Source organism: Ictidomys tridecemlineatus, chromosome 2 (assembly GCF_052094955.1).
Source record: "Ictidomys tridecemlineatus isolate mIctTri1 chromosome 2, mIctTri1.hap1, whole genome shotgun sequence".
NCBI classification, from domain to species: Eukaryota; Metazoa; Chordata; class Mammalia; order Rodentia; family Sciuridae; genus Ictidomys; species Ictidomys tridecemlineatus.
The window spans coordinates 29994121-30019804 of record NC_135478.1 but is presented as its reverse complement, the minus strand read 5'-3'; the positions used below and the strand labels follow the sequence as shown (position 1 = coordinate 30019804).

Sequence of the window (25684 nt, the reverse complement as noted above, 5' to 3'; positions counted from 1 at the left end):
TTTGCACTTGGTGTGTGTTCTTAGCTAATCCACCCAAGATCTTCCAGGATTAGCTGTTGATCACTCACCTTCAGTTTCAAGTTCATCTTCTTAGATATTTTCCTAATCTAAACCAACACTCCTCACCCTGAGTTATTCCCAACACATCAACCTATATTACTTTCCTCAAAGCCCTTATCACCATAGATATTAATCTTGCTCCTTCCACATTCATTGGTTTCTTGTCAGTTTGCCCTCAGAGTAAAGGTTCCCTGAGGGCAGGAGCCTTGTTGATGTGACTATAGTTGTCTCCTTAGCATCTGGAGCACAGCCTGATAATAGAGTTTGATTAGTAAGTGAAGGAATAAAATTCTAATGGCTGCAAACCCAAAATGAAGAAGGACACCAGGAGGTTGGGGAAGAATACATCTGAAAAAAAAATTAGGTTTCACCAAATGATTGTCAACTTCTAGTCCTGTCAGCTTATAGAATTTGAGAGTGGTCTCAGAGTATATGAGATAAAGCAGGGGCTGATTCTTTCCTGAAGCAAGGCTTTGTTCTCAGGTAAACTTTGCCTAGAATTTCTTACTTAAATGGCCATTCACCAATCCTGCTGAGACAGAACTACTGGGCAGCCTCCTCCTGCAGTGGTGATTAGCCTGCAGGTACCTGCTGGACATTGGCAGGCTTTGGACCATGACAAGTGGTATCTGATTCTAGTCGCATAAGGGGACATAGTCACTTATTTCTTGCTTTAGCAATACCTTCCATTCTTAGAAATTTTTTGCTGCCACAAAATGGAGTATAAGATAAAACCATCTTTAAAATGAATGCAGATGTGGACAGGGGTGTGATTTAAGAGAGATCATTGACTGATTCTGTAGTAAACGACTTACAGGTCTTACTGCTTAAATCAAAAAAAAGTTCCTCCCATTGGAGACTCCATGTCTTTGTAAAATGGGGTTAATAATATCACCCAGGGAAAATATTCCACTTCCTACTTAGAATGTAGAAAATCATAAGAGAACATCACTACCCACCCAGCAACTCCAGAGAAATTACTGGACTAATGCACTTGAAGAAAAATGATTTAAAATGGAAAGAGAACCTAAGATCTATTAAAAATATTGTAGGGTCTGACACACAGGCAATTAGTCTTAGGAGGCAAAGAGAGGAAAGAGAGTGGAACTAAAGGCTGAGAATTTTCAAAACTGATAGATCTATCAAACCACATGCAAAATGCTCAAAGAACCGTAAGAAAGTAAAGACACAAAGAGCTCCCCATAACACTTCATAGTCAAACTGCTGAAAACCAAAGAGAAAAATCTTATCAGCAGCCAGAGACAAAAGACAAATGACAGGAAGAGGGGAAGCATGAGACCTCCTATGCAGACTCTTCATCAAAAACACTGAAAGTAGCAGAGAGTGGTGGTTGCACACCTGTAATCCCAGAGACTCGGGATGCTGAGGCAGGAGGATCACTAGTTCAAAGCCAGCCTCAGCAACTTAGCAAGGCCTAAGCAACTCAGTGAGACCCTGTCTCTAAATAAAATACAAAAGAGGGCTGGGGATGTGGCTCAGTGATTAAGTGTCTCTGGGTTCAATTACAAAACAAAAAACACGTAAGGTCAGAAGACAGTGGGTTGGCAACTTTTAAGTGGCAGAAGAAAACAAAAACTGAATTAAGATTTTGAGTTCAGTGTTGGCTCCCAGATTTTCCTTAGCCAGTAATGGATGTTAGTTTTATTGCGTGCTCAATCTCAAGGATTTAAAATCCCAGAGAAGCTTTTGTTTTGTTTAACCAAAGTCCACGTGGGTGTTCAGTGAACCAAATGATCACTTACTCCTTCAGCAACACTAAGCTTGGTAGAACTCCTAAGAGAAGCATCTCCCATTCAACACCATGGTTCTCAGCCTTAGGAGGTCACCAGCATCATTTTGGCAGCTTTAAAAAATGATGCACATCCAACCCTGCTTTGAGAGTCTGTTCTAAGTGTTCTGAGTGGGGTCTGGTTATTCCTTTTCTGTTACCAACATTAGTCTGTTGAGCAGCCAAGGTTTCAATCTATTGTTCACATGGTTCTTTCTCCTTTTAAGACACATACAATTTTAAATTCCAGCATTATTTCTTCTATTAAACCTTATGTAACAATGTCCTATTTGTCCTAAAGAGTGCTAGGCAGAATTTTCTTTGGCAAGGTTATCATACAGCTGACTTGCTTGTGGATCTGGACACGCATTGGTATCACCTGGATGGTTTTAAAATATACTGATGCATGGACCCTCCAAGAGTGTGATTTAGTTGGTATGAGTCAAAGCCTGGGCATCTGGATTTTTATCAGCTCTATTACACTTGAGGTTTTTAGAAAGTCCAAGAGGTTAAGGAATTCAGGCCAAACAGAGATTGTCATGAAGAACAAATAAGAACAGATGGAACTGGGTAAACTCCCAGGCCTCTGACCTGTTGACTTTGCCCACAGACATGTCCAGCTATCTTTCTTTCCTCCAAAGGGCATCCCTGTGCACCCTCTGACCCTCTGCATGCCAGGGTACAGATGGCTGCCTGCTTAATGCCAAAAGCTGCTCCTTACAGAGACCTAACATCTTCCATTCAACATGCAGTCCTCTGCTCTTTAACATCCAGACACAAAACAGAAACCCAATTACACCAAAGTTGAAAGGGGTTGTCAGAAAACAAATGGTTGCTACTGATTGGGTGTGTTGAAGGCAGCCTGCAGAGTCCCTTTGGAGAGCTGTGGATTCCTGAATGTTGCTACACGGCTGTCAAGCTGCTCAGTAGCTGTCACCCTGTCACTATGGGAGGAAAAGCAGCCTCCTGTGCTGCTCTCCTTTTCTTATCCTCTCCTAGTGGTGGGAAGGGTGTGTCTCTCAGCCATAAATCCATGTGTTTTCAGCATTAATGCCTCCTCCTTACCAGTATCATGCCACTCAGTCATGGGGAGGGTTTAATTGTTGTAAATGTCAAACGCCAAGTTCCATTGATTTCTGTGAATCCAGTTTCTGTTCTCTGATATTACTGCTTCTGGCACTGATGGCTCAGCCACAATTCTCTTCACCTTTGTTCTTTCTTTTGTATCTATTTTTTATCCTTGATTAAAATTCAGAGTTTTTCAAACAGCGCTCCCAAAATCACGCACTAGCATCACCTGGGATGTCTGTCAAAATCAAAGATTTTTACACCTGCCAGAGACCTTCAGAATCATAACTAAGTTGGGAACAGAGAGCAGTGCTCCTCAGAAGTGGCCCAGGTCATTGCAAAGGTGAAGAACCACTGACCTCAGACAGCATCGTGAGGCTGTGAGTCAAGCTTCCAGGTTCTAGTGCCTGCTCTGCAGTGTGCTGACCGAATGACCTTGAGAAACATCCCTGGGCCTGTCTTCTCCTCTGTAAAATGGAGCTGTGGTGAAGTCTACCATATAGGATTGTTGTGAGCATTAAATCATTCTTAATAGCATGCCAAGCATATAATAGGAAGTCTTTCTTATCAAACAATCTATCCTATAGGAGATTTAATTCATGAAACAGCAAAGAATAAAGTAAAGCACAAGATTTTTCTAAGTGCTAAAAGTGTAACAGAATTACAAGCATCAGGGTACTGCCAAAGTTATGGTACTGCCAAGGCGCCGGAGAGACAATGGGCTTAAGGCACAGATTGGGATGGGCACAGGCTTCCCCATTTACTATTGGAGGACAACTCAATTCACTCATCTGGAAACTGGCATTAATGGTACAACCCTGCGGATTTATTTAAGTATTTTTTCCTTCTTAATTTCTCATTAAGCTAAATAAGAAATGATCATACATACATGGTGGGGGATGAATGCAATCACTAATCACTATTTGCTTCTTTATTTAAAAAAAAAATACATTTACCAAAAAATTAGCAGGTAAATTCCTAAGTCTCTTCTTCTCCTCTTCTCACAGTATTCCTCTGTTGTTGGCATCTGACAATAGTGTGATAAATGTGCTATAATTCAGGCACCAACATCAAAACATTTTTGCTAACTATATTTTACAAAGGGCTCCAATCTTGTGTAGTTCAGTCTTACATCTTTTGGCTGAAGTCTAATGGCACGTAGACATAATTATATGCAGAATGGTTTCACTGCCCACAACATCCCCCTGTGCTTCACCTATGCTTTCCTCTCCGCACCTCAAGCTGCCAACAACCCTAATCCTTTACTGTCTCCGCAGATCTGACTTTCTAGAACACAAAAGAAATGAAACTCTGAAATGTTTAGCCTTTTCAGACTGACTTCTTTTATGTAGCAACATGTGTTTAAGATTACTCTGTGTCTTTTCATGGTTTGATAATTCCATTCATTTTATCATGGAGTGATATTCCACTGCGTTGAGCTGTTGATGAACCAATTTGTTTATCCATGAACCAATCAAGGAATATCTTATTGACAGTTTTAGCAATTATTAGTCAAGTTGCTATGAACACTCATGTGCAGACTTTTGTGGGGACTTAAGCTCTCAATTCATTTGGGTAAATACCAAGCAAGCGTGATTGTGTGATTGTTGGATCATGTCGTAAAACTGTGGTTTACTTTGTTTTTTTTTTAAAAAAAATTGTACTGTCATGCGCAACTAAGTAAAACAAATTTAAAAAAGTAAAAAAAAAAAAAACCCACTGTCAAACTCTCTTTCATAGTGGCTGTACAATTTTGTATTCCCACTAAGAAGCCTCCTGTGCTGCTCCCCTTTTCTTATCCTCTCCTAGTGGTGGGAAGGGTGTGTCTCTCAGCCATAAATCCATGTGTTTTTAGCATTAAAACTGCTGTCACTCCCCTTCTTACCAACATTTGAGATTGTCAATGTTGTGGGGTTTTGCTATTTAATAGATATGCAGTGGCATCTCTTTGCTGTTTTAATGTGCAATTCCCTCATGACACAGTATCGAACATCTTTTCACATTACTTCTTTGCCGTCTAAATGTGCTATGTGGTGAGGTGTCTGTTCAGATCTTTTAGCCTATTTTTAAATTAGAGAGATTCTTAATCTGCTTTGTGCTGTTCTGAGAGGCTGGGTAATTGATAGTGAACAGAAATTGATTGGCTTATAGTTCTGAAGTCTGAGCAGTCCAATATCAAGGTAGCAGCATCTGGTGAGGCTCTTTTTGCTGTGTAATCTCATGGTGGAAGGCTCCATATTAGCTTTCTGTTACTATAATAAAATACCTAAGACAAGTAATGTTTAGAGAGAAGGTTTATTTTTGGCTTATGGTTTTAGAGGATCTAGGCCATGATCAGGTAGACAGTTTATTTTTAGGCTTCTGATGGGTATGCCAAATGGTAATGCATAGTGGAATAACTTCTCATCTGATGGATGGAAACAAAAGAGGAAGAGGAAGTGGCTAGGGTTTTATAGTCCCTTTTGAGAACATAAACCCCAATAACCAAAAACTGAAGGACCTCCTAGTAGGTCCTACCTCCTGAAGTTTCCGTCATTACCCAATAGCAACATGCTGAGAATCAAGACCTTGAAACATGGACATTTGGGGGCTATCTGACATCTAGACTATAGCAGCATTACATGGGCTCAAGGAAGCAAGAGGGATTCAACTAGTCCTTTGTATGAGGAATCCACTCCCATGACAGCAGTCATCCATTCCTGAGAGCAGAGCCCTCAAGACCTCTACACCACTTGAAGATCCCACTTTGCAACACTTCTGTACTGGAGATCAAGTCTCTAACATGTGAACTTTGGGGATAACATTCAAACCATCACAGGTAGCTTGTTTTTCTGTTGTTCAGTTATTTTTCACTTTTTTTGGGGGGGAGAGATGTACCAGCAATTGAACTCAGGGGCCCTCAACTACCGAGACACATCCCCAACCCTATTTTTTATTTTATTTAGAGACAGGGTCTCACTGAGTTGCTTAGCACCTCACTGTTGCTGAGGCAGGCTTTGAACTCACAATCTTCCTGCCTCAGCCTCCCAAGATGCTGGGATTACAGGTGTGTGCCACTGGGCCTGGCTTATTTTTAAATGGTGCATTACAATTGTACGTAATGGTAGAATTTGTTATACATATCCATACATGCACACAATATAATTTGGCCAATTTCATGCCCCAGGACTTCCCTTTTCCCTCCTCACTCTCTCCCCTGGTTCCTTTCCTCTACTATAATGACCTTCCTTTGATTTTCATGAGACACACACACACACACACACACACACACATACACACATACATTCACACACACACAGACACACAATCTTTCTTTTCCTTTTTCCTTTCTAGCCTCCACATATGAAAGAAAACATTATGACCCTTCACCATGTGAGTTTGACTTATTTCACTTAACATAATGCTCTCAAGTTTCATCCATTTTCTTGAAAATGACATAATTTCATTTTTATTTATGGCTAAATAAAACTCCATGTGTACATGAACCACATTTTCTTTACCCAATCATCTGTTGATGGGCATCTAAGCTGGTTCCACAGTTTCGCTATTGTGAATTGTGCTGCTATATACATGGATTTGCATGTATCACTATAGTGTGATGTCTTTAATTCTTCAGGATAAATACAAAAGAGTAGTATATCTGGGTTGTATGGTTTTTCCATGCCTTGTCTTCTGAGGAAACTCCATATTCATTTCCATAGCAGTTGTGCTAATTTATAATTCCACCAACTGTGTAAAAGTATTCCTTTCCCTCCACATCCTCTCCAGTATTTATTATTTTTTGTATTCTTGATGACTGCCATTCTGACTGGTGTAAGATGAAATCTCAGCATAGCTTTGATTTAAATTTTCCTAATTGCTAATGATGAGCATATTTTTCATATATTTGTTGATCATTTTTTATTATTTTGAGGAGTGTATGTTTAATCCATTTGCCCATTTATTAATTAGATTTTTTTGGTGTTGAATTTTTTTGAACTCTTTATATATTCTGGACACTAGTCCTCTGTGAGAAGAGCAGCTGCCAAAGATTTTCTCCCATTCTATAGGTTCTCTCTTCACAGTCTTAATTGTTTCCTTTACTGCACAAAAGCTTTTTAACTTGATATCATCCCATGTGTTAACCCTGGGCATTTAATTTCCTGAGTTCTAGCAGTCCTGTTGAGATAGTCTGTTTCTCCTGCCTTTGTGCTAGGGTGTTGGCCCTAAGTTGTATTCTAGGAGTTAAAAGTTTCTAGTTCAAGTCCTGATTCTTTGATTCATCATGAGTTAATTTTTGTGCAGACAGATAAGGGTCTAGTTTTATTCTCTTTCATATGAATAACCAGTTTTCCCAGCAACATTTGTTAAAAAGGACATTTTTTCTCTAATGTATATTTTTGGCACCTTTGTCAACAATCAGATGACTATAGATGTGTGGGGTTTGTCTTATATTTTGTGTCTTATATTTTGTCCCCTTGGAGTTATGTGCTTATGATTAAATTTTAAGTCTTACTACATATATATCAGATACAAGCACTTTATCAATTAGATTTTGCAAATATTTTCTCCTAGTCTGCTGTGGTTTGGATGTATAGTGTTCCCCAAAGGTCATATATAAATCAATGCAAAAAGGTTTAGAGGTGAAATGATTAGATAAGAAGGTTTAACCTAATCAGTGGATTAATCTTCTATCAACTGTATATTAACAGGTAAAAATATGAGTAGAGAAGGTAGATCACTGGAGGCATGGCTTTGGAATTTACATTTTATCCCTGCTAAAGGTAGTTCTATGATTACCATGTCCTGAGCTGCTTTCTTACTTCACACCCTCCTGACATGATGTTCTGCCCTACCTCTGGCCCAGAGCTATAGTTAGCCAACCATGGGCTGAACCTCTGAAATCATGGACTTCAAATAAACTTTTCCTCTTCTAATTGTTCTTATCAGGTCTTTTGGTCACAGTGACAAAGAATCTGACTAAAATATAGTCTGCTGCTTGCCTTTTTATTCTCAGTGCATTTTGGACAACAGAAAATTTTAATTTTAATGAAGTCCAACTTGTCAGTTTTCTTGGTCATTGGACTATACTTTTGGAATGATGTCTGAAAACTCATAACCAGTCCAAGGTCACCTAGATTTCTCCTGTTATCACCTAAAAGTGATATAGTTTTATGTTTCACATTTAGGTCTATGTTACAATGGACTTAACTTTTGTAATTGATTTAAGGACTACATCTAGTCTTATTTTTTTGCATACAAAGATCCAGTTTTTCACCATCATTTGTTGGGATGGACACTCTTTCTCCTTTAAATTGCTTTTACTGGTTTGTCAAACATCAGTTGACGATATTTGTCCGAGTCTATTTCTGGGCTGTATATTCTTTCCCAATGACCTATTGGTCTACTGTTTTCCCCAACAGCAACTTGCATTGATTACTGTAGCTTTATAGTAAGTCTTCAATTCAGGTAGTGTCAGTTCTTCAATGTTGTTTTTCTTCAATATTACAGTGGTAATCTTTGGCTCTTCCATATATTAGGATCAGTCCATATCTACAACACAGGTTGCTAGGATTTTTATTGGGAGCAGGTTGAGTCAATAAAGTTGTAAAAGACTGACTTACATCTCAACAATATTGAATCTTCCTTTTCATGAACATAGAATATCTCTCTATTGACTTAGATAGTTCTAAAATTCATTTTTTTTCATTAGAACATGCTTCATAAAGAGCTGTTTTGTTTTGTTTGGTTGCTGTACTTTTTCTTTACTGAACATTTCTCTCCTCTGTTTCTTCTCCTCCCTTCTACCCTGTCCATCTCCTTCCAGACCATGTCAATAATCTATTTTTCTGTAGCCAAGTACTCCTATATTGATACATATGTACATGAGTATAAATCAATCTGTGTGTGTGTGTGTGTGTGACTTTTTGTCTTTATTTGTCTCTGTTTGCCTCTCTTTCTCTATGTATACACACATATGGGAATGTGTTTGACAATTTTCACTTTAAGAAAATAAAATTCTGTCATGTATACCTTTCTGCACCTTGCTTGTCTCACTCAATAATCCCATATAAATCCCACAAAGGGATTTAGTTTAGCTTTAACCTTTTTTTTAAAAAAACTCTGTACATAATACCCAGTAGTGGTGTGGGTCACTATAATTTATTCATCAATTTTTCCATATCTGGTCATTCATTTTGTGTTTCAATTTGTATCCTTGCAAACATCTATATAGCACATCTTCTTATAATATGCATTTACATACTTGTGATGTATTTCTAGGGACACATTTCCAGAAATAAAATTTCAAGGTGAAAGGAGCATGTAATTTTTATTTAAATTGGTATTGCCAGACTACATGTTCAGAATATGTGTTAATACTTTCATATTTTTATCATAAAAGCATGGATGGAAAAATTTCTCCATGTTCCCTCTATAAATTGCTATTACCAGTCATTTAGTAATTTTTTAAGTCTAATGGGTCTAAAAGACTGTGTTATTTTTATCTTTATATCACTGGTTATTATTTGAATTTGAGTATATTATATTTTCCAGCCATTTAGATTATATTTTTGTTATTATTTATATATGTACTTGAGTTTTATTCAAATTTTTATTTATAGTTATTTTGTAATTTTCCATTTTCTATTATATATATGTATATATATGTATATATGAATGTATTTGTGTGATAAAAATATATAACATTTTGAATATGGTCTTCATTACAGTTACTTCTTCCAGGTATATATATTTATTTATTTGCTTGTTTGTTTGATTTTGGTTTTATTGCTGAGGATAAAACCCAGGGCCTTGTGCATGCAAGACAAACATTCTACCAACTGAGCTATATCCCCAGCCCCTCTTCCAGGTGTATTTTTAATTGAATTAGTTTATGGGCCATTTCATTCAAATATTGGCTACAAAATGTAGGAAAATTTTTAAATAATCAGTGTCAAATTAATGACTGGACAACTCATTCTCAGAAAGCTGCTGGATGCTGAGGAGCATACAAAGAAACCAATATCATTCTGCCTGAACAGGAGAATCCTGGATAGGTAGTTAAAAGGTAAACAAAGATAAGAAGCTATTTTAAATATCGGAGTAACTCTCATGGAGAAGTTTACACTAATTTCTAACAGTCACCAGTGATAGGAGTGCACAAAGGATCATTAAAATTAACAGAATTGGGCTTGATATAAAAAGAAGAAATGACCTAAGAGTCATGAATGCTTACAATTTGGTGTTCCATGAAGTTTCTGGAGATGGCCAATGTAAAACTGGAAAACTTTCAGGAGAAGATATTATGGATAGGTATTTATAAGTAGAAACACTATGTGCAGTTGAAGTTCAGTTAGGATAGGATTTGCCCTCCCCAGTCAAAACCTATGTTGTATTTTGATTGCCATTTTGGCAGCTTTGAGAAGTGAGATCTTTAAAAGGTGATTAGGTCATTAAGAGAGATTAATATCTTTCTCTTATTTGCACTCTTGTGGAACTGGATTAGTGGCTTTGAGAGTAGGCTGTTATAAAGTGAGGCTGGTCCTCATGCTTTGTCTTCCACATGTACCCACTTTACCTTCTGCTTCCTCATAACTTCTAACAGCAAAAGGCCCTCACTAGCACCATGCTCTTGGACTTCCCTGCCTCCAAAATCCTGAGCCCAAATAAGCTTCTTTCATTTATAAGTTACGCAGTTTGGGGTATCTGTTCTAGCAACAGAAACAGACAAGGTATTGCAGAGAAAATTAATACAGATAATTTTGTAATCACAACTATTTCAAAGGCTGAAGAAGTTAAAGACAAGGAGAAAGTATTAGATTCCACTTCACTAGTGCAATTATAGTCTCACAAACCAGAGAAATTCTGCTGTCACCCAAAGTCAATATTAATTCCCCACTTTCTCTGCCCAGAATCACATGAATATCTGGAAAATTCAGAAGAAAAAAAAGAAAAGAAAAACAAACCAAAAAAAAAAAAAACCAATGAGAGAAAGAAACAAGCAAAGAAAAAACCCTTCATCTATTCAAAGTCTCTCATACTTATCTGCTGCCACTTCTAGAAAAAGAAAGAAATGTTTTCCACTTCTACTCTACCTTCATATAAGTGCTTGAAACCAAGGAACCACAAATAGTATACATAGTACTGAAAACAAGAAATTCCAGGAATTGTAATTCAAAGACATTTAGCTTCTAAAGTAAAGAAGACAGAAAGACCAGACAGCAAATGCTGGTTGGTAAACAGCAGCTAGTGCAGGGTCCCCTACCTGAATCAAACATTCATGTGGGGGGCAGATGGAGAACGGTACTTGATGTTACATGGCCTATTTACAATTTACAGAAGTGGGACTCCTAGTATTCTCCTCAACCTTTTCTTCTGAAATTGCTTTTAAAAGGTTGTTTTGCAATAACAACCATCATGCCACCCTTGAGTCTTCTCTACTTTATTCTTGGAGAACATGAACAACACTCCCTTTCTAAACACAATGGCAACCCACCCACTCTTTTGCTTTTATAGATTCTGTGCAAATTGAACTTAAATAGAAGTCATTTCACTGATGCTGATCATCTTTGTGATGGCAAGAACATAAGCATATTATCCAATTCAATCTGCATGTCTGGAAGAGCACCGAGTATTTTCAAACCCAAGAGGCTCAGCTGACCTCTATTGTTATAGGCACAACCTTGTACTGCAATATTTCTCCTGCTCAGCCACAGAATTACCACCATAGCCTCTGGATAGAAGGCAAATGAGGAGCAGAGGCTTTCATACTTGGATTAATCATATGATAGGTAATTGTCCTACCCAATTTGTGCAAAAAAACATGTCAAGGTCACATTATCCTACAAAGTCACATTATGAAAGTTAAGGAATAGATTTTTATTAAGGAGAGGGAAAACTCACAAGGGCAGGATTAGTGAAACAGAAATGCATATCATATGTTGGTCTTCCAATATTCCGTTGAAAGGTATGTGGGGTCAATGAAGCAGGCATGCTGTGTGTCTCCTGAATCTCACCTGCAGTGAAGAGTAGAGCTAGCTAGCTGACAGTCTCCTCTTTGGGGGCTTCTGGAATCCACCATAGGTAGGCCACACTCTCCTCCAGCAGTTCCCATGCAATTATTTTTTTTTATTGGTTGTTCACAACATTACAAAGCTCTTGACATATCATATTTCATACATTAGATTGAAGTGGGTTATGAACTCCCAATTTTACCCCAAATGCAGATTGTAGAATCACATCAGTTACACATCCACAATTTTACATAATGCCCTATTAGTAATTGTTGTATTCTGCTACCTTTTTGAGCATCACCTAGATACAAGAGCCTGATCATTTTTGCCCAGTGCAGAACTCCTCTATGACCACTCTTGTGCTGGCCCTCCTGAGTGGATTTGCCAAAACCATTTCAGAACTATAACCAGAGTCTGGGATTCTTCTTTCCAAACCTATCTTCCTTTCTCCTCTCTTGACACAGATGTCAGATCCGTGATGAGGTTTGAAATGCATTCACTGTTTCTCCTGACTCCTCTCCCCTTATCTTTCACAGACATTCTCTCCAGTGAATTTCTTGCACCTACAACTAGCTGGGTCTTGGTTTTGCTTTTCAGAGAACCTAGACATATCTGTTAGACATAGTGTGGCCTTTGTTCCAGAGGAAGTAGCATTTCCACCTTTGGTCAGTGATACACTGCTGACATTGCAGTTACCCCAAGCTCCACTGGCTGAGCAAGTTTCTTCCCCTCTTGACTTTGGCATAACCAGGTAACTTGCCTTGACATTATATGTTAGACTATTGCTATGGTGAGAGCAAAGGGAATGAGCAATGCTTATTGCTAAGTAGTCTGGATGTGTGATGCCAACTGTTTTTAAGAGTTGTCTGCAAGAGCAACTGCTTTGATTCTGTGGGGAAATGACTCTTGAGGTGATGAAAAGCCTTAATTCTATATGAAACAGATCTCAGAGGTAGCTCCTTCCACTGAGAGAAAGGGGGTCCTGATCCTGGTGGCTCATTGCCCAGGTAACCCAGGGTGACTCCCAGGGCTATTTGGAGATACTTCTTCTCATTATACAGCACACAAACAGCATTGCTCATATTATTTGTACACTATGGTAGTTCTTCAGGGCAGGAGTTAATTAGGTAGTCATGGATCCTATAACTCTTAATAATTCAGAGCAGAGTTATATATGCATTCATTGCTCTTAGAAAATTCTAATTTAAAAAATACTTCCAACTGCATACTATTTGCATACCACTCTTGAAATTCCAATTCACAACCAAATTTTGCTAGCAAATCACAAAACTATTAGGTTTTGCAAAGATTTCCCCTTTAAACACCATTTCAACCCCTTCCTACCCCTAACACCATATACTCACCTTTTTCTTGTCCAGTTATTTTATGTGAATATATATTAGCCTAATTCCTTGGTTTTGATTTATTCCCAAGGAGCAGAGTGGAGTTTCCATATTCACACACATTTGACTTCGGTATAAATAGGTGAAGAAATCAAGACATAAATAAGGTAAATTAGACTAACCAAAGTTGTAGCAGCCTTTCTAGCAGGATAGTATGATACTTGGGTAGTTAATTCAGACTAGATGACTGTAAACTCAAAATCTTCCCTTCCCCTAAAGTCTGAAATCATACTGCAAACACGAGACAGAGAAATATGGTGGTGTATCAGGTGGCAGAAGATCTGATTTGACTCAGACAACATAAAAGGCACCTGAGGTTTATTTGGTCCAACACTTTCATTTACAGATGAGGACACTGAGGGGCAATCATTTCTTTTGGGCTATATTGACTAGCCATGGTCTATCAGAAATAGTACCCAGGTACTTTCTCCAGTAGCTTCTGTCCAACTCTTCCCAAAGTGGCCCTTATTTCCTCAGAAATTGATGGCAAGCTTAATATGAGTTGTCAAAGACCACTATCTGTGGCTCTATTATATTTTTTACCATTGAACTTGCCCTCTTCTGTCTAACGGTCCTTCTCCAGAGAGGTGGGGAAAGCAAGATATATAAAGTTGAAGAAGGGCATTGAAAATCTTCAGTCTCAATAAGCAAGAATTGGTAGTGGCATGTGCCTTTCTCCCATTCGTCGACTCGGTTCCTCTGCAGTTACTCTTTGTGGTCATTGGCATCATTGGCCCGCACATTACATTCCTTCTGGAATCCATATGCTTGTCACATGGGCAGCTTTGTTTCCTAAGATTAGCTCAACTGGAACTACTTTTCTCCAAATAGTCCTCTCTATTTGGATCTGAATTCAGTTTGCCACAAGAAAAACTTGCAAGCTTAGGCAGAGGGAAGGAAGACATCCACCTTATGCTCTGACAGTGGGTATATGATCGAGCAGCTCATTCACCTTCCTACTCACCTGCTGGGCACCCTCCAGCTCCTGCTGCAAATCCTCCTTCACCTACACCTGCTCTTGAGCAGCTGCCCACACACACCAGCCAGGGTACCAGGTACTCCTGCAAATCACTCAATTCTTTATATTTGGAGACAATTAGAGATTGATGTGGGTTCAAGTTAGTCCTTACTCTTACCCACATTGTGTCTAACTTCGCTTTGCAAATCCTTTCACTGAGTATCATAGCCCCCACTTTTTTGATATAGAGGCTCCTTAACAACTTCATAATTGAATAATGGATATCTTACTCTATGTCTCTCACATTAGTTCTGCTTGTCTAATCACACTCCAGGTGATACACTGCTGACGTTGCAGTTACCCCAAGCTCCACTGGCTGAGCAAGTTTCTTCCCCTCCTGACTTTGGCATGACCAGGTAACTTGCCTTGACATGACACAAGCCCAGTGGGGTGTTTCCCTCTTCCAGCTCTGCCATCACCATGATAAGAGCATACCCTAGCTAACTCCTACTCCCAGGAAGAAGGTGGGATGTGTGGAGCATAATCATCCTGGCCACCATGGTCAGAGGAAAAACTTTCGAGCCAACCTGGGACTCAACAGGGCAAAGTCAAACTGCCATTCCTGCCCAGCCTAGATCTGCTGAACACCAGCTTACCTATGCATGAGCAAAAAATACTCATTTTATGAAAGCCACTGACTTTCAGGGTGCTTTGTTATGTGGCAATAGCTAACTGATATACTATGACAATACTTTTAGATTGGAAAACAGAAGCTAAACATCTCTCTTTTGCCAAAGACATAATGTTTGTGGTTTTGGATAACTTCAAACTATTCTTCATTTAAAAATCACCCTCCTTCCATTTTATTTTTTTAATTACATGATAAGCACACAAACATTGAAGTTTGGAGTTTAATTTTAGCTCAAATACTTATGACTTGTGTGAGAACCTATTTAATCTCTATAAATCTCAGTTTCCTCATGTTTACAATTGGGATAAGGTGTTACCCAACTGATTGGAATGAGGATAAGATGAGGTTAGGTTTAACATAGTAACTATATACATAGTGTATGCTCAGTCTTTAGTTATGTGTGTGTGTGTGTGTGTGTGTGTGTGTCTGTGCGCATGCTTGTGTGCGTGTTGGTGCTTGCACATGTGCTGAATCTTCTGCCTTCAAGAGTTCATGTAATATTCTGGTCACCACCTCTTGGGTGCAGAATCTCCACGTAGCAGGGTTGTGCGGCAAGCATCTGTAATGACCCCAGGGGACATGAGATGAGCCAGACTCAGACTGTGCTCTCAAAGATTCCATCATCTTTACTATATTTCAGCCACTTCCTGGTTAACTAAATCATTTCTGAAAGGCAATATTTCTATCCAGAGATGGAAATAAGACTAGAGTAGCCAACGAGAAGCATTTCATGAGGTGACCTGAAAATGTGCGGTGATTTCAGGAGGCTGTATGTTCCGTGCAGTTAAACTGCTGTCATCATCATCATCTCTATTTTATTTCAACCCTTTCAACTATTAAGTGGAATAATTATAGTATTTACATTCTAATTTGTATCTTCTGTTTTTACCCTCATTTTTCTCTTGAATGTATTATCTATAAAAACAACTGAATGCTCATTTTATTTTTCTTTCTGAAAGCTACTGCATTAATTTTGTAATTCGTAAAATGAGATTAATTATTTTTTGTACTGACCTCGTTTGAGACTAATAATAACAGCAAACATTTATAATACGCTTGTTCTATGCTAACTATTGTCTTGAGCATATGATACAAATTCATTCAGTGAATATGATAACTCCATGAGGTAGGATTTTATAAATATTCCCATTTTGTGGATGAGGTAAATGGAAGCAGAGAGATTAAGTCACCTTTCCAAAGTCACACTTAGTCTACAGCATGGGCAGGATTCAATTTGACCCTAGATTCTGGGCTCTTCAACTCCAAACTCTATCACTTCTTCCATCTGATTCATTAAGCAAGAAGTCTGTATATTGCACATGTTTGTGCTTAATACAGATCCTCCCGAAGCATTCCTCAAAATCGTTTCTTTATTCTTCTGAACCCTTAGCGTTGAATGATGCTGTCATCTTTAAGCATCATTTCTGTTTAATAAATGTCCTTTTTTATTGACAGGAATTTCATTAACTTGATCGCCTCTTGGGCCTGACAGAAATGATTATCGCATTCAGGAAATTGGAGAGAAAATGGGTTATTACTTTGGAGGTACAGGGAGCATGGGGACAGGGGAGGGACACAGGAAAGGCTGAGAGAGAGAGACAAGCGCATTAAGAGCGGGAGAAGGAAGCCAGGGCCTGAAGAGTCGTGGTTCATGCAGGTTTCCCTCCCTGTTGGCAGGCAATTACCAGAAGGCTCCGCAGCGATTGCTAAGCAGAGGATGTGAAGGTCCCATGGGGCCCTGCGGGTTTTTCCCATGACCACCCTATGAAAAAGCAGTGAGAGAAGAGAGCAGCAGCAGAATGGCAGCAGCTGGGGACGGAGGCGACATGTAGGAATGTGTCTTGAATTGTTTAACGGGAGGCTCCTGGAAACCCTCCACTCTGCTTATTCCTGGGGAGCCCCATAGAAAGAGAAAATGAAAAGCATCCTTCAAACAAGCCCAGAAAGGAAGCCGAGTGGCAGGAGTTGAAAGGCCGCGTCATCATTCTCAGGTCCCTGTGGACAGGTGCGTGGCCTCCAAAGCAGAGCATCCCTCCTTAATCACTTGGTGACTTTCCCTGAAACTATGTGCTGACACAGGTCTCTCTAGCTGGAAAAGACTATTTCACTTATTGAGGCCGCAGGGGCCAGCCTCATTTCTGCCCTATCACTTGAAACAATTCTTATTTCCCTTCCGACTTTTGCCTAACTGCCCCTCCCCTGGCACTCCTGATACCTTCATGCTACAGGTAGTTGAGGCAGCCACGTGGCTCAGCAGTGACCTCTCAGTGTTTACAGGTGTAGAATACGACGGCTTCCCAACGAACCTTTCTACATATTCCTCCACCTCATTTTCCATCTCTTACAGGCTCAGCAGCCAGACGGGTCTTTCTAAAAACATGAATAAAAATATATTGCCTATTATCCTTGCAGAAAACCTGTTGAGTTACAGAGAAAAGTAATTTGCATGGCCTACAAGGAGGCATCAAGCACATGCTCTTTGTGTGCATGTGCTTTTTCACTCTCATTATTGACTGGTCTCCACTTTGTTCTCTATCACATGGCCACCCTGGCCTCTCTCTGTCTTCAGGACACTGTATACTGTGCTTCCAAGAACCTTTGTACATGCTTCATCATTAGCCTAGAGCCTGTTCCTCTTACTGGTTAACTCTTGCTTATCCTTTAGGTCTCGGAACTGGATAGTTTCTATTTCCCCTTCAGATCTGCTCTTAACCTCCATCTCCCTACTCTCTGCTCCACACGACGAATCAATATGAACCACATTAATGGTCTCCTTTGGTCTCCAGTTCTGGAAAGATATTGAAAGGAGAGAAGAGAAGTGAGTCGGGGCATTTCTTTTCCTGGATCCCTCTTCATGAAGATCAATGCTTCACAACTGTCTAGTATGCTGTATTGATCAACCATTGCCAAGTAACAACCACAAAGTCTCCAGGGCATAGAACAATCAGCATCCATTTCTCAAGTGCCTTTGAGGGGCGTGGCAGGGCTGTGGGCTTGCAGTGCTGATCCAGCCTGTACTCACCTGGCAGAAAGGAAGTGACCTGATCACGTGGGCAGTTTTGAAGATTTAACTATCTTTCCTTCTATGTTGCTATTTTTGTGTTTGTTTTGCTCATCTTTACATTCCCATCACCTAGCAAACTGCCTAATACATTGTAAATGATCAGTAAATATTTAATAATGAATGGATATAACAAGGAAAATGCAGCAGATGCAGCTCAATGCCCTAAAGCAGACCAGGACAATGGGACTATCAGAAGGCTGGTCTGTTCTTCTGATGGAAGAAGTTTGAAGGACATTTCCTCCAAAGGCAGAGGTGACTGTGAAGCGTCACTACATGAAAATGGAAATTTCTTACTGAAAGTGGCCCAACTGATTGTGTCCAAAATAGCCTTCACATCATCAAAGTCTGCTCCAGACAGTGGTAACCAAGGCTTTGAAGATGCCTGAAATGTCTTATATCAACTTATGAGTAGATTCTCATTAATTAAATGGGAAGTAGAATTTCGAGTGATATAAAATTGGAGACTTCTTATATCTTTGAACTCTTTGAGCCCATGTCCTCTATGAAATGGGATAATATTGTCTGCCTTAGTTATTTCTGTGAAAATGAAAAGAAATATGTGAATGAGTTTCACACACAAAAAAAATTTAGATACCACATGTCACGCACATCCTTGGTTATTTTGGTGGTGGTGGTTTCAGCAGTGTTGGTTGTCATTCACAGCTGTGACTGAGGACAAACTGAAATAAAATATTTCCTTGTTCTTCTTGCATAAGACTCTTTATATGAGATAAATACTTCATGCATGAAGTGGATGGAGGAAAATATTGAGGTGGTTTGGATGAGCACAAACTTGTGCCCTGTAATCCTTCCACCTGAGATGTTCCCCAGGGTTGATAGAAGAGTGGTATCTAGGAAATGAGAAGGAGAAGACTGCAAGCAAGAGCCCTCAGTCAATTCAGGATGCTTGAACCAGGAGAGGTAGTGTGGCCCATCGGTTAGGATCAGACTGCTGTGTACAACAGATTCAGGTTTGAATCCCAGCTCTACAGCTTTCTGGCCCTATAATCTAGACAGTGTGCCTAACCTGATCAAGTCTCATCTATGAAACAGGGCCCAATTATAATCCTCTTGTAGGTCTGTGGTATTAATTTAGAAAATATATATGGTTCTGGGCATATAGTAAATCCTTTAGCATACTCAGGCTATTATTATGCTTAAAAGAAGAGTTCAGGGAAATTGAGGACTGCAAACAAAGCAGAATAGATTCAAAATTTTCATCCACCCTCCTAACCTCCTTGCCCATGCAGTGAAATATGGCTTCATACAGAATTCACCAAATGGACCTTGATCTTCATGGATAGAACTTTAATAATTGCCAGCAAGACTGACAGCAGAGGTCCTTTTAATCATATCTTTAGCAAGATTCCTAAGACTGGAGAGTCTCTGAGTTGGATTTGCTTTTCCACATGGTCATTTTGGGCACCCTTAGTCCAAGTGCCAGGACCCAGTAAGCTGCCCATCACCACTTTACATGGAACAGAAATGGGCCCTCTTTCCCAGAGCACTTTCCCTTTCAGGCAAAATCATCAGCTTCTAGTCTTCATTAACTGTCCAATCAATGCAACTTTCCATTGTGCTAAGCAGTAGCTATAAATATCTGCCATAAACCTTCAGCAATGATAAGGAGAAACAAGTCAAAACTGAGAAGCAAGGAAAAAAAATAATCCCTGCACAGTTCATATGATAGTTTATCAGTGATCTGGTGGAATTCAAGCGGGTGCAGCCATTTGGGGATTCTTTTTTGGTTTCCTATTTCTACTAACAAATTTAATGGTTTTGAACAACATATATTTATTCAGTTACCATTCTTCACTTAAAAGTTTCAAATGAGACTTGGGAGGCTAAAATCAAGGGATCAGCAGAATGGGATCCTCCGGAGGCTTTAGGGAGAACGTGTTCTCTGTCTCTTCCAGCTTCTGGTGGCTGCTGGCACTACTTGCCTTATGATCATATTGCTCCAGTCTCTATGACCACATTGCCTCCTCCTCTTCTACAGTGAGAACTCTATCTGCCTCCCTCTTATACAGACATTTTTGTTCGACTGAATGTTTACCAGGCTTCTCCAAAATAATGTCCCATCTCAAAATCCTTTGCCTATCTGCAAAAAGGTCCTTTTACCACATAAAGGAATATCCATAAGTTCTTTCTGGGGGTTAAGATGTGAACATGCTGTTCATTTACCAAGGAGGAAAGACGCGCAGCAGCCTCCAAGATAATCAAAAAACTCTCTCTCCCTCTCATCTCTCTCCCTCTTTCCCTCTCTCTCCTCTCTCAAACACATGTGCGCGCACATGCACACAGACACACACACACACACAGACACACACACACACACACACAGACACACACACACACACATACAGCCCTGAACTATTAGCAATCATGGCTGGTGTTTAGTTATTTTTGTCCAAAAGGAATTATAAACACTCTAGCTCTCTCTGCAGAGGAGTCACTGTCACCACATCCGCCTCACAGGATCACTTACTGTATGAAACACTGGCACACATCCCCTTCTGCTTCCTGGCAGTTACTCCACTCCCCTTTATATTCTAAGAAGAACAGCTCCCACCTCCTCACTCCTGCCACCTCTCCAAAAAGGTGGAACTCAACCATGTCAAGTCATTACTTTTCCTTTAGACAGATGCCACATCGATTCTCTCTGCTGCCCACCACTGCCCATCTGCTTTGATTATGAATGCTCAGGGACAATCGGTCCAAATCTGTTGCTCTGTTATATCCATTTAGCCATAGCATAATAAGAGGAAGGAGAAAGCACACAACCTCCCGCTGGAAACTTTTCAAACGATTTGAAATAGCTCCCTGGGATCAGTTGAACCCAAAGAGGTGATTGGCACAAAGAGGCACTGAAGAGCCAAAGGAGAGGGGAAATTGCCCAATATATGCAGGCTGTGTAAATGCGTCCCCGAGTGTACCTGGAAAGAAACAGAAATGACAGAAGGAAAGCACAACTTGCCTCCAGGAAAACAAGACTCTGTGTAAACAACAGAGTCTCCTTGTATGCATATTCAACATACATGATTACAAATTTAAAGCAAATGTAAGAGAGAAAAACATATTTAAAGGTGTGGGAATTTCTGCCATTCTGTGACTTAGGGTGGGTTCCCACTAAGCAGACCCTGAGACAAGGATTAGAGGAAAGTGATCCCAAGAAGCTTTGGTTTGGTGATGGGAAAGGGAGATGAAGAAAAGGAAACTCATATATTAGAATGCATTAAGCTGCAGAAGATTGCTGTGAGGGCAGGGGGGCTGAATCCTGTTGGAATTCTCTGGGAGACTGTATATATATAAAAAAAAATTTTTCAAAGTGTCCCATTCAAAGGAGTGGAGGAAGTTGGAGTATCTGTTTTCCAAGAACTGTGCATAATTGGTAGAGGCTTGCCCCTGAGGGCATGAACTCCCTGGCACTTCTAGCCTATCCCAGCACACGCTGAGCTTGCTCCTGCCATCAGAGGAGGCCCTCAGGCTGTGAGTCACAGGTGTTTGTAGAAAAAAAATGATCCTTGCATGTAGGAAATGTGAGCGCTGGGGGGATACAGGCAATACACAGACAGTGGCTGTGCCAAAATTGAGGAGAGACGGAGGGAGTGAATCACCTACTTTGTCATGCTCCCTTCCCATGGGGCTCATCACATGAACATAAGGACCTGCTGCATCCTCCTCCTGTTTAGATAGTAATTTCCATAAATGCAAAACACATACTTTATCTGCTGCTCAGCTGAACAAACAGCAAACTGTCCCAACACTCAGCACAGAGTGAAACCTTTCATCCCCCAATATTTAAAAAGCTCTTGGCTGCTTCAGTAGCCCTGTGGCAATAAATTTGGTCAAAGGAAGAGTAGAGCTAGATCAGAGGTGGTAGTGGGTGAAAGGAAATTTTCGTCGTGGTTTGAAATGGACTCCTAAAGATATTCCGCCTGAATTGTGTTACTCTGTAGAACAATAGAAAAGGCATAGTTTTAAAGTAAGACAGAATCTCAGCACTAATATTAATAGCTATATAACACCCATGGTGACTTTGTCTTTTTACATAAGTTTTCATCTTCTTGGATTCTTATCTTACAAGGTGGTGAGAATTATACAAACCAGAGTACAATCAGAGTTAGCAATCCTGACATACTGTAGACCCTCAATGAACTTCAATTCTTGCCTTCAAAAGTGGGATTTAATGTTAGGTAAACTAATGTTATCAATTTGTTTTTTAGTGCCCTAAAAGTCTAAGGCAGATCTGGTTTCTGTACTTGGCCTATGGCCTTCAAGTGCTCCCATGTGGAATTGGTCAATCTTGACATTTCCCTTGCCCCGTGCAACATTCCCTCCACCCAGCACTGGATTCTGGACTATGAGGCTTTCTTAATCCAGGGAGCAATTAATTGAAAGGAGGGTTGCTTTTCATCTGCTATGACTAAAACCTTCTTAAGGAGCTTGATGCAAAACCATCCATACAAGCAGGTCTGTGGAACAGTCTGAACAGTGGCTAGACACTTGGGAAAACTACTCGATTTTCCTCATTCTCTTTGACCAGTCTCTGTGGAATCTCCCTTCCTATTGCTTAGCTTGGACAGCTTTTACACTTCTCAACTGTTCAGCAACTTTTAAGAGTCCAGATTGTTTGAAAACTTCAATCATATATTTTATTTAGCAGTAAAGATGTGGACGTAGATAGAATATGGTGAGAGAAGAGCAACTGCAGCACAGCTCTCTGAGACCCAGGCCCCTGTCCTGTCTTCTGGGTGGTTGTTGCTGTGGGTTTTTAGTTTGGATATTTTCAGAGGGGAGTAGTTTGTTTGGTTTGGTTGTGTTGGTTGATGGGTTTACTTGTGTGTTTGCTTCGCACAGCATCAAGAGGAACCATGGTGGACAAGCGAAAGAATGACAAAGGGCTGGATCAGTGTGGCCGAGTCAAAGGAACACAGTTTCCATCTGAAGCCTATAAAGATGGTATGGCATTGAAAATGAGCCACCCTAAATCTTTTCTCATGCCCTAATTTTTTTTTTTTGTACCAGGGATTGAACTCGGGGCACTTGACCACTGAGCCACATCCTCAGCCCTATTTTGTATTTTATTAAGAGACAGGGTCTCCCTGAGTTGCTTAGCACCTGGCTGCTGCTGAGGCTGGCTTTCAACTCATGATCCTCCTGCCTCAGCCTCCTGAGCCACTGGGATTACAGGCATGCATTACTGTGCCCCACTCAAAGCCTAGATTTTAATTGCCTGCATAACATCAATTTAAATGCTTTATAGGAACTAAGGCAAATAGAAAACTAAATCCCTTGACTTCCCATTAGCCATGCTTCTCATCTTGATTAATCCATTTTTGTCACCAGCCCTGGAACTGCATTACAACAGCTATAAACCATTGGATCATTAACTTATTTCTCATAATATGTCCCTTTTCATAATGTCAGTTCCCATGCCACCTGCTAATAAGGTCTTCATACATGGCTGACATTCCTTTTGGATAGGTAGCAGAAAACAACTCAGCCATACCCACTGTGGAGAACTCATTCTTCTCTGTCATTCTCAGCTGCAGTGGAGATGCAGGGCATTCTGTAAAATTTTAAAACGTCTTCTCTCTCCACACTGAAACGTCTCTGTCAGTCTCCTCTCCACCTGCTCAAAATGACAGGGCAGCAGAATCAGCAAATACACTACAGACAGAAATCCAACTGTGCATCTTCCTCATAGAGCACCCTGCAGAGGAGCAAAGACAACAACCACTCTCCTGCTAGGCCAGTGACTTGTGGTGTCTCTCTTCAGACCCTGCTCCAGATTTCCACTTATATGGAATTGGTGAGAAAACAGAAGGTAGAGAGAATGGTTGAGGGCAATAGTTGGTCATTGCAAATATTATTCTTTAAATTCACACACAATATAATTCAGTTTTTCAGGTAGTGTATGGTCTGATTAGCTTTGACCAATTATCACCATTACCACACTGCACAGAAAATTCCATCGCCTCCAAAACTCCTCTGTGTTTTCCTTTCATATTCAAACCTGCCTCCACTGAATTGCTAGCAACTACTAATTTGTTCTCGGATCCTATAGTTTTGTCTACTTCAGAATGACATAGAAATAGGATTGAATGCTGTCTTTTGAGACAGGTTTCTACAACTATCAGAATATGTTTAAGGTTCATCTCAATTATTGCTTCCATCAATAGTTTGTTCTTTTCTATTGCTGGGTGGTACTCTATTTTATGTTTCTGAGACAGTTTGCTTGTCCATTCACTAGCTGAAAGACATTTGAGTTTCTAATATTGGGCAACTAGGAGTTAAACTGATATGATCATGATTATAAGCCTTGGGAGAAAACACATGTAACCGTAAATCTGGATAATCTATTACTAAGTTATATGGCAAGTAGAAATATAACTTCACAAATGGAGGGGTTTGCTTAGGTATTTTCATATGTGCACATAGAAAAATCATGTGAGATTCATTTTACTGTCTTTCTTATTCCCATCTCCCCTCCCTCCCGAAAGGGGAGATTCAGTAGATTGTCTAATCTACTGAACTTCTTCTCACCCACAAGAATGAGGTCCTAATTAGAATAAGATATATCCTATGCTTGTATAATTTTATCAAAATGGAGTCTACTGTCATGTATAATTAAGAAGAATCAATTAAAAAAATTTTAAAAAAATGTTAATCAGATCTGAAAAATTTCTGCACAGCATATCTAAACTACTGTTTGATTAAAACCTTGGTGCAATTGATGCATAAAATTAACCATCACAGAGGGAAAAACAGAATATAATAACCTATGAATGTTATATTTGAAATTTTATCAAGTTCCCTGAAAAAGAATGGGTAATGCCTAGTAGGGTAACCAAGTTGAGGAACATTAAAAAGGTCAAAGAAGTCCTCCATGAGGGACTACTACTTGATGTGAGACAAAGACTGAGAAACCAGGTCAGCCAGTTGCTAAGAGGTATCAGAAATATGGTTGGAAATCAGAGAGGATATTTACATGCCGTTGAGGCTTTTATATGGCCATGGTAAGAAATTATGGTTTCAAGTGCAAAAGGAAATGTAATAGATCACATTTATGTGGAGGAGTGACATTATCTATCTATCTATCTATCTATCTATCTATATATATATATACACACACACACACACACATATATATACATATATATATATATATTCATATATATTTTTTAAGATCTTTTTTGGTTTTCAATGGACCTCTATTTAATTTATATGTGGTGCTGAGGATCAAACCCAGTACCTCACACATGTTAGGAAAGTGTTCTACCACTCTGCCACCACCCCAGCCCATATATATAAATATATTATATATATATATATATATTTTTTTTTTAAGTGGTGGGGTCTCACTTTTTTCCCCATGCTGGCCCCAAACTCCATACAACAGCTGAACTCAAGCAATGTTTCTGCCTCAACATCCCAAACAGCTTCAACTACAGTCAGGAGCCATTCTGCCCAACTATGATTTATGCTTTTAAAAGGTTACTTTTTAAAAATTTATTTATTTTAATTAGGTATATATGACAGCAGAATGAATTTCAATTCATTGTACACAACTGCAACACAACTTTTTACAAAAGTTTACTTTTTCTGCTGTGTAGAATTATGGGTTGTTAAATTGGAGACTGAGAAGCAATTTA

General features: G+C 39.6%; 1 protein-coding gene across 12 annotated transcripts in view; it reads right to left on the bottom strand.

The window, feature by feature from the left end:
* Gadl1 (glutamate decarboxylase like 1) overlaps positions 1-25684 on the bottom strand; it is a 494905-nt gene that overhangs the window by 283274 nt on the left and 185947 nt on the right. For 10 of the 12 annotated variants that reach the window (XM_078038250.1, XM_078038249.1, XM_078038239.1 and 7 more), the window contains one exon: positions 23539-23661. The exons of the other annotated variants lie outside the window; for them this stretch is intronic. In XM_078038250.1, the coding sequence (XP_077894376.1) occupies positions 23539-23556 (18 nt within the window). In that variant the 5' untranslated portion in view covers positions 23557-23661. The remainder of the gene's footprint in view (positions 1-23538; positions 23662-25684) is intronic. 12 annotated transcript variants of the gene reach the window in all.